At 40.9% G+C, this 10,303-nt stretch overlaps 1 protein-coding gene across 1 annotated transcript in view; it reads right to left on the reverse strand.

Moving 5' to 3' along the window:
* Positions 1–6,503: 6,503 nt before the first annotated feature.
* PKDREJ (polycystin family receptor for egg jelly) overlaps positions 6,504–10,303 on the reverse strand; it is a 7,368-nt gene continuing 3,568 nt past the window's right edge. Inside the window, 3 exon segments of the mRNA XM_025214150.1 lie at positions 6,504–9,092; positions 9,201–10,279; positions 10,281–10,303. The exon segment at positions 10,281–10,303 is cut by the window's right edge and continues 3,568 nt beyond it. Of these exon segments, the coding sequence (XP_025069935.1) occupies positions 6,874–9,092; positions 9,201–10,279; positions 10,281–10,303 (3,321 nt within the window). The 3' untranslated portion in view covers positions 6,504–6,873.

A 10,303-nucleotide genomic window follows, 5' to 3' on the forward strand; every position in this document is an offset into this window, starting at 1 on the left:
CATACATATATGTTTCATTAACATACTTTTGCTCTGCCCAGGGGTGTGATTTTTAGTATTATAATGAGACCTTTTTCTGAACTTCTTGCTATCTTACAAGTGTCAGGGAGACATTATCCTGCTGGTGTTAGGGAGGCATTCCATGAATCCTCCGCATCCCACACGCTGTGCTCTGCAAGCATCTCTTAACACACACATACCACACCCCTCCCAGCATCTGCAAGTTGCCTTAAGTATTCGGTCAGATATAGTTTGCAAAAGCTAGATATACCATAAAAAAGATTACATAAAAAGATTACAATCTGACTCCCACTTGCTCCGAGCCCAGCCTCAGCCCAGCCCCCAACACCAGGATGAGGTTGATGCGGCCCCTTGCCAGGAGCACGGCACCTTCTGTGAGCTTAGCTGTGCGGGGTGGGTGGTTGGTTGGGCTGATGGGCAGGCTCCGGGCCGGGGCCTCGGCCAGCTGCGCTATAGTCCCCGGGCTAAGCACAGGGGCTCTGGCAGGACCAGGGCATTGTTGGGTCGGACTTTGTCCAGTGGCCCAGGAGCCCAGCTCCGTGTGCCTGCACATCTGGTTCTGTGTCTGTGTGCCCACACATGTGTCTGGTTCTGAATGTGTGTGTGCATGCATCTGTTTTGGGTGTGTTCTGGTTCTCTGTGCTTGTGCATGTGTCTGGTTCTCTCTGCTCTTCTTTTTCCTTCTCTTTCTCTCTCTCTCTCCTCTTTCTCTTGTTTGTCCCTTTTTTTCCTCTCTCATTACAACATGCTCAACAAAAAAGGAATACACAACAACAAAGGCAAAATTTATGATTATTAAATATACTAATATGCAGTGCGCCCTACCATGTAACCCCCCCCTCCCCCAGCCCTCATTTTGTTTTTCTGGCATGTTGGCACTCCAGCACCTTCCAAGGTAGACATTGCAGTTTTTTCGGCACCCCGTGCAAAAAACATTGCCTACCCCTGTATTAGACCAACTCAAATAGTTGGAAAAATTCTTCTGAGCAAGCTTTTGGGCACAAATGCACCCATCCTACAAAAAGGCAGTGCAGGTGGCAGCGTAGAGACTAATTGCTTCAGAGAGGCAGGAGGTTTCTCAGACAACAGCCTCCTTCATCAGATACTTCATCTGACAAAAATAAGCTCATGTCGCTCTCTCCAGGTTAGTCTCTAAGGCCATGTCCTGATGAGCGCGGACATGCGATATGTGGCACTGCAGACCCGTCTGTGGCACCAAACTGCAAATGCAGCCATTCCCGCACTGCTTAGGTTTGCTTTTGCTTGGTTAAGCATAATTTCATCTGTCGTTTACAACATTAAACACTAGTCATTTCATCTTTCCTAAACAGCATTCCTGTTGTTAAATATCACAGAAGCCAGAACACAAAGGCTGCATCCAGAGGAACATGGATGTGCAGTATGTGGTGCAGCACACCCCACCCAAAACCGGAGCCTGGCCGGCCAAAGCCACGCTCCGGCTGCCAGCCAGGCTTCCTGCTGCAGGAGTACCACAGCTGCAGCTCCCTGTGGCTCCTAGGATCTCAAATAAGGTTGCGGGGGCCAGCACAGTCGCTGGCCCCAGCCTCCCCTACCCCACCAGAGCACACATGGCACAGATGTTCCCTGGGATAAGCAGCAGCAGCACAAAGTGTGCTGCTGCTACTTGTCCCCAGAGAAACAAACATCCATGCCTTAGAGACTATCTGGTTCAGAGAGGCAGGAGGTTTTGTAGACAACAGTCTCCTTCATCAGATACTTCATCTGACAAAAATAAGTTGTCACCAGTGAAAGCTCATGTCACACTGACTGGGTTAGTCTCTAGGGTACCACCTGCCCTGCCTTCTGCCTCACTTGACTAACCACCTCTTTCTTCCTCTATACAGGAACAGAAAGCCCAGAATACAGCTGAAGCCAATCCCACACACACATGCATGCGCACACAAACACACAATACCCTTCACCAACACGGCCACCTTCAGAGGTAGCCAACCAACACTCAAGTCTGCACCCTTCCCCACAGAGAGTGGGGCAACAGGCTGTCAGGGCTCCCTATTTCCAATATGGTGGGGAGTAAGTTGGAGCAGATGTCAGGACACAGCATGCACACAGGGGTGAAATCATTAGACCCATAACTGTAGGTTCACTACCGGCAAGTTTCTTCTCCCCTGTAGGCACAGAAGTAGTGGCATTTATCCAGGTCCTGATGTTCTGCAGCTGCTATAACAATAGTGCAGCATCTCTGCAGCCTAGAGGAAGGACATTTGAATTTTTCTTGTCCTGTGTCCTCTTTAGCATACAGACCAGGTACTCAGTGTTGCCTACTGTGTCTTGCTGCATTTGAATTGGCCCTTTTTGTTGATCAAGTGCACTTAAGACCATAGTCTGTGATCTTACAACAATCTTTATTCAGTGGCATATGAAAACCATGATCTTAAATGTCAAAACTATTTCACACCTGAAATCAAATAAATCACTTATCAATTAAGGTTTGTAAAGTGTTGTAAAGATAAAAAGTACATTTCCTGAAGAAATAATGTGAATGTGGAAAAAAATGATCTCCAGAAGACTAGGGCAGAGCAGGGGAGATCATTCTTAACACAAATAGCATTAAGGATTATAAGGGAATGCTTGTGAGCTCTGGGATCATAATCAAACTCAATATAGCTACCAACAAGTATCCCATCTTAAATGATAACTAATGAGGTCAAAAGATTGTTTTGAATTCATATATATAAAGGGATAATATTAATATATAGGGCTGTGAAATTAGATTATGCATTTTAGCTAAACAAGACCCTAAACGAAACTTTCAACTTCAAATAAGTTGCAGCTGTTAAAGTTCATAAAAAAGATGCTGATCTCTGAATTTTAGTAAGGCATGAGCAAAGGATGAAATAATGATGGACTGAAAACTCAGGAGACCTCCTTTCTTATTCCTTGGCTCTCATGTTTAAAGGTGGGCTTTGCTTTGCAGCTCCAGACTCATCCCAGAGGCATAGAAACAGGTTGATGTCACATTTGCCTCCAAGTTAAAGTTGGACATACATACCATCGTTATTTATGATAAAGCTCTTGGGTTCACAGAGCTCCTAATGTCTGTGTAAGGCCTCTTATAAACAAATCAAATAACAGATCACCAAAACAGCTAATAAAATCTGATTCCCTAGCCAGTCTGGTTGCAGGAAACTTTATAGCATGATTGCAGTTATGACTCTAGTGTTGACTGATTTGTATGCATCACTAGAGACTGAGTGAGTCACAGCTGCAAGTTTGTAACTGACCAAAGACTCCTCTGAACTAGTTTTGATGAGTTCTTTTTCCATTCATGATATTTCCTCAGTATTGATAGCAACACTTTCATTAAAACTCTGTGTGAACTGGGACAAAGTACTACTTTTCTCAGTCAATAATTCATCTTTTGTCTATGGTAGAAACATAGATGTAATTGTCTTTATATACACTATTAAAAAAAACATAAATCAGAATGAAAAATATTTTAAATTAAATTAAAATATGTTATAATAGATGTTTGCTTTTTAGTATATGATTTTTTGTTTTTTATCTATAATTTGTTAACATATCTTTTGAAAGATTTTATGTGTGAGAGCCTCGACAGCTCACCAAAACTTAAGTGGCCCGCCAACCGAAATCATTGCCATAGCTATTACTATGGGCACATCTAGGATTTTGAAAAGTGGGGTACAAACGGTGCAGTGCAGCATCATACACTTTTTTCTCCAGGTAAAAAGAAATTAAAAGCTTTACTAATATGCTAGGGACCCAGGGCTATATTATTCAGTTTAAGATCAAAGCAAAAACAAATATCACTTCATTGGATTGTACATTCATTTGCTGTATCATATGTTACGTATTAAAAACACAACAAACTAGGCAAGAAAAAAAATTAAATATTGTTTCTTAGTCCTGTAGTTATTAGAATTAATTGTACAACTTCAGAATCATGAAAGAAAATCAAGCCTTCTTAAGCATCTTGACAGTGTATCTATCCAATAACTGGAAGTTATTTCCACATGTGTTTTAATGTTCACCAGAGTTAATGTTTCCACAACTGAATTAATGTTTTTAGCTAGAGTTAAAAACAAACTGCAGGGCTATGAAATAGGAGCTACTTTACCAGGATTAAATAGCAGACAGCAGAACTACAGAAAAAAGAATAGCTTGATTAGTGGAAACTTAAAACATTAAGAAAGAAGAGAGGGTCATTAATGCTGGAATGAAGAGTTCAGAAAGAATCAGGTAAACTACAATGAGCCACCAAGTCATGTGACACCCTCACTACTGCCTGAATAGAAATGATGCTGCCACTGCCAATTTGTTTTAAACTTTGAGTGGACCAGGAATCAAAGCAAGGTGCAACTACATCCCCCCATGGATCCTCCCTTAGCTATGTATAACATATACAACTTTTAGGTCCTGGCCAAATGTTCACCTGGATCACTTAGATTTTCACTAATGAGATTTTTTCTGATCCTTCAATTCCATATGTTAGTTTCTTATGTTAGTCTGCAGGACTGTGAAATAGGAGCTACCAGGAGTAGATAACACATAGCAGAATTGCAGAAAAAAGAATAATTATGCCCAAAAGGACATATGCATCATATCAGAGAAACAACTCACTGAGGACAGTCAAAGAATATTAAAAATTAATAGCAAAACATATTCTATATAAAAAATTCCCCCACAAATATATTCAAGCCTCATGAATAGGTGTTTTACTTGCACCTTTCAGTGACTTCATAAACATTAATCATATGATTAGCTCTATAAATCAAATGTGGAAGGGACACAGCCATCAAAATGTGAATGTTAGCTGCTGTAGATGCTGCTGAGACATCCATCTCTGATCTTTTCACAAGATAAAGTCTGAATCTGTATTCAGTGCCTGTTATTGACAGAGCCTCACTTAGGTAGTTATATTAGCAAGAAATAGTCATGTGTTCTGAGGAAGCTGGTAAGGTTTAATTTACTTCTGATTTCTGATAGAAAAATGCACACTTGTAATACAAATGTATTTAATAAAATCAACATGTTCAGACAATATTTTAAAATTAACTCAAACCAGAAAGTCTCTATGAATATTCAGTAATATCAGAAGTTTGTCTGGTAAAACCCCCACTTCTAGGAACAGAACGTAGACTTAGAATTTATTCAAATGATGCAGTAAGACAATGTTTCCACACAAGATGTGAACACACACACACACATATACACACACATACGCGCACGCGCGCACACACACACACACACACACACACACACTAAACTCATCTTTAGAGATGAGGATGATGAAGTATTCTGGTCCACATGAATTTTGTAAAGCAAACAACATAGAGATACCAGAAAAAGGGTTTATCATGAGTTTTATCTAACAAGCTTCAAGGCATTTCTTCTGTAGGATGTAATGAAGCAAATCCTTTCTTCTTGCATGTACCTATTGGTCTCTTGTGCCCATCTAGACATTCAGGTAAGAGTGTAATAGGATTGGATGTTCAATCTATATAGTCACACCTTCCATGCCAAACATGCATGGCAGGCGGCATGACTGTGGGATACAGCTAACAAGCTTCAAGGCAGTTCTTCTGTATGATGCGATGAAGCAAATCCTTTCTTCCTGCGTGTACCTATTGGTCTCTTAGGGCTAGTCCAGATGTTCAGGTAAAGGCGCGATAAGATCGATGCTCAATCCACACAGTCACACCTCCTGCCATACCACATATGTGTGGCAGACAGCATGACTGTGGGATCCACCATCAGATCCTATCACACCTTTTTGCTGGTGTTGGGGGAGCCCAGGATTGCAATCCCAGGCTCCCCCTGCACCAGCTCCCATTGCTGTGAGCACCACAGCTGGCCAGGCTCACAGCAGTGCCAATGTTCTGCCCACTGCCTCTATTGCAAGCCCCACAGCTGAAGAGGCTTATAGTAGCAGCAGCATTCCCTCTGGTGCCCTCCTTCTGAGACAGGCAGCCGCCAAGGCTCACAGCAGGGGTAGTGTTCTGCCTACTGGTGCAAGTCCCACAGCTGATTAAGCTTGCAGTGGTAGCAGCATTCCCCCCACTGCCCTCGCAGTGAGCAATATGGGGATGGGCAGCATTTTCCCCACTGCCCCCTCTGTAGGCCCTGCAGCTGATAAAGCTAGCTAGTTTGCAGCTAGGTCACAAGTTACAGCATGATTAAACGGTTAATCACACTTTAAGTGTAACATATAGATGGGGCCTTATAGTCTTCGCTTAGCAAAAGGTAACATTAACTAATATTCAGGTGCAGTAGAAAAATACAAAATTGTACTGAAAAGATGCAGAAAATATTAAGCTTTAGAGTTTTTGTTCAATACCAATTTTCTTGAGAACTATACCATTGTTAAATTCCTTTGTTAGGGAAATTTAGGCTTGAAGTAGTATTTTAAATTGCTAAGTGGACTTACTAAAAGTTGTCCTATTTTTTCTTATATTTTCAGATTGCAGTTTGTTAAGGGTTGCCATCAAACTGTGGGTCAAGAAATTCTTGGTACATTTTGAATCCTCTGTTCAAAGCAAATTTGATCAGCCCCAATTTGCAATCATATTGTCATTAGAGGGAAGAATGACCCCAAAACTACTGAACTGATCCCTCACCTGCAACCTATGAATTATTGTAGAAATTGGTGCCTGTTTTAAAGTATCATGGAAATTGGGCCATAGGATTCTGGGATAAATAGGAGAACTTGTCATGAGTGGTTAAATGTTGAGAATTCCCTCACATTGCTTTAGAAAATGTTCTCGGTGTTCACCTGGCAAATTAATTTATTTTCTCTGTAATATTTGAACAATCTTTGCAGTTGTTCTTACTGCATATAACACCCTGCATTATCTATATGACAAGATAAACCATTTTCTTTCCATTTATTTTTTTGGTTTTGAGCCCTAAATGTTGGTAGTTCCTCCTCTCAGGTTGTCCATACAGTATACTATGAAAAAGATCGGGATCACTTGTGGAAGGTGTCCTACAGGTGATGTAATACCATATCCTTCTCATCTTATGAACTAGAAAGGTAACCACTTCTGCCTCATCAGATGGTTCTTCATATACCGGCTGTTTCATATCTTCATAGGCAGACATAATAACAGCTTGGAACAAATTAATCAAGACACAGATCATCACCAGCATAAAAGAGGCTAGAAAAAGACCACCCAGTAAGCGGTTGGATATAAATTCAGTATCCTCGAAAGCTGAAACACAATAGGAGAATATAGTCTGAGCTGAATGAATCATATTATTGTAATTCCATTCGTGCTGGCCAAATGCTAGGTAGCCAAATGCCATGTAGACAAAAAAGTACACTGCCACCACAAGTGCCATGGAGCAGATTCCAGGAAGAGCTGCCAAGATTGATCTTTGTGCCAGGCGAACATCATAAAAGAATCTGGAATACCTGAGAGTTTTCAAAACAATGAGAAATGCCAGAAAGCCCAGAGTTATCCTCAAGGTCTGATCTACATGAGACACTGCATGGAATGGAATGAAATTGTATGGGTGAATTAAGTAAAACTTGACTATGTCTTCTGCCATCATAAATTTGATAACTTGTAGAGCAACAAAGACAAAAAGCACTGACTTCAGGCTAAAGTTGATCAAATTAGAAACATTTTTTATATAATCTTTCCTTTTTTGGTATATCACGTGAATCTCATCTGCAATATAAATGAAGAGAAAACCAGGGACAGCCAAGAAGCCCAACATTTGGATTTTAGTTAGATGGCGGAAAATGGGAAGTGTAAAGGAATGTACGGACAAGCTTGTATTGAGGAGCCCAAAATAAGAAACTTCAAATATAATGGAGATACTGCAAAACAAATGTATATCTGGATTGAATGTAGTGAGTTCAACAATCACAGCCCATGTCTCTTCATCAAGCCAACTGCTATTTTGTAAAGCTTCCAGCCTTTTGGTTGAATTAGGCCGTTGTTCTTCAGGGAAAAAATAAAAAGTGTACCCCCCTGGTCCATATGTATGTAACTCTCCATATGAAAAATAAGTCCATTGATTTCTGTTTGACTGGTAAGTAAATCCTGCATAGCTGCTGGCATCACTGAAAACAGATTTGTTGGTAGCCTCTGTCCAGGACCTAACACGGTCACCTTTCTCTTCGGGGTCACTGCCATATATGGGAAGACAATGGCTTTCACTTATCACAAATTTATTTACAAAGCTGTCAGGCTGGAAACATTTTTTTTTAGTGCTTTTAGCCCTTACCTGCCGCATCCTTGGTAAACCAAGGATTTTGGACCAGCTGTCTGAAAGAAAGGTTGGTTGGTTGTCATTGTGGATCAAATGCAGAAAAACATTATTCATCCACAAGTAAATGTGTTCTAGTTGCGCCACGCTGGAGAGCTGAAGAGAAAACTGTTTATGGGTAACCTGGTTGTAGTAAAAACTGTTGGTGTTTTCTTCAGAGTAAGCAATATTCAGTACAAGGGTTAAAAAGATAAAGTGACTGATGGTGTCCTTTAGGAAAATGAAAGCTTTGTTTTTTATCATCTCTCTTTTCAACATGATTGCAGTCTCGTCTTCTTCTAAAGGCTGATACTGCTTAGTGCCTCGGGCTTTCACAAGTTTACAATGCATTTCTCTCATCTCATCTGCATCCATAGTAACATCATCCAACTTAATCTCAAGATAGTTTTCCCTGGTTGACCATGGGATGTGTACACAGTACTTTGGTCTAATTGTGCTTAGGGCAGATAGAAGGACAATTTTGAGGGTTTGAAAAAGCAGCACACTCTCAAGAAATGATGTTATGGAGGCTACAAGCCATTCCAGTGAGGTCTGGTAGCCATAGGACAAACCGTATAATATGATGAAAAATGATGACACCCCAGCCACTGCTATGATCAATGCCCAAGAAACATAGATGCACCACCAAGAAAAAATTATCTCTGGCCTCTTGCGAAAGCGCAAGTAGGGAATGTTTAGTGGCCTCCTTTCTTTCCTACTGCCATCGCCCTTTTGTTCTGCATAATTATTGCTGAAATTGGTGTTTGGTGATAGATTCTGTCGGGTTTTTGGCTCTCGAGTTGACTCAGCTGGTACTTGCTCCTCCTCTGCAGCAATAGCATTTGCAGCACCCTCAGAAATGGCACAGTTACTCCAGTTATTTGATTTTCTTTCGTTTTTTTCCTTCCTAATATCTTGTGAACTGTAGGGACTTCCGGAATAGGATGGGTTCTCCAAAGACCTGGGACTCGCAGATCGTGCTGAAGTTTCTGAAAGGTACCATTTTTGTAGGCGCTCCCTCCAGTTCCTCAGGTTTTCAGACATGAAGGGTGAACTTTCTTCTGTGGGCTTCTGCTCTGTTCTCTGTGAAGGTGGCTCCTTCTGGGAGTACTTAAACAATGCAGTTATAATTATTTGCACCGGTATGATAACCAAAGCGCTTTCAATTCCAGTGGCTATTGATCTCAAATACCGTATTTCTATTGAATAGTCTTCATTCTTCTCAACATTAAAAAACATAATGTTTATGAGCAGAGTCAATAACAATCCTGCCAAACAGCAAGACAATCTTTGGAGCCTGTTGAAAGAGCCGGTGACAACTTGAGCAAAAACAGAAAACCATATGTGATTATCTATCAAGTCATTTGCAAAATTTATCAAGAAATAGTCCTTTTTTACTAAAGGTGCTTTTTGATTTGTAACAACAAATGTCCTGTCCAGCAAATGATCCTCTTTGCCAAGAGCAAGCCATTTTCTGCAAATGAACAACCAATATTCTCTAGTGTACATATTTTCAACTTTGACTCGGCTTAAAAACCAATCTGGAGAAGACCCTGCATTGTTATGCCAGACCCGCAAAGCATAAATGTCTCCCAAATAATTCTTGGTAGTTAGCAAAACAGTATCTGTACCTCCACGAAGCAAAAATGGATAATTTGGGTGCTGTAAGCAATGCACATCGCTGATGCCACGTTGGCCTATGAGTTGAAGAAAAACATCTGCTGTGGTTCCAGCCCCAAAGCGACTGCCTGTGTATAAAGTGACTAAGAAGCATACTTTATCAAAAGGATCATTGTCAGGCAAAACTATAACTCTGTCTCTGCTGAGTTTATCAACCCTGTCTTTTCTCGTGGCCCAGATTGCCAAGAGACAATAGATCAAAAAAATTAAAGCCACAGTTAGAAGGGTCACTGGATTCCTGGGTATGTTTTCTAAAAGAGAACTTTCCAGATCTACTATGTTGGGAATGACTAACACTTTGGCAGCCAGGAATCTGATATTGTCTTTCAAAGACCCTGGGATCATG

This window comes from Alligator sinensis, unplaced genomic scaffold (genome assembly GCF_000455745.1).
Source record: "Alligator sinensis unplaced genomic scaffold, ASM45574v1 scaffold91_1, whole genome shotgun sequence".
NCBI classification, from domain to species: Eukaryota; Metazoa; Chordata; order Crocodylia; family Alligatoridae; genus Alligator; species Alligator sinensis.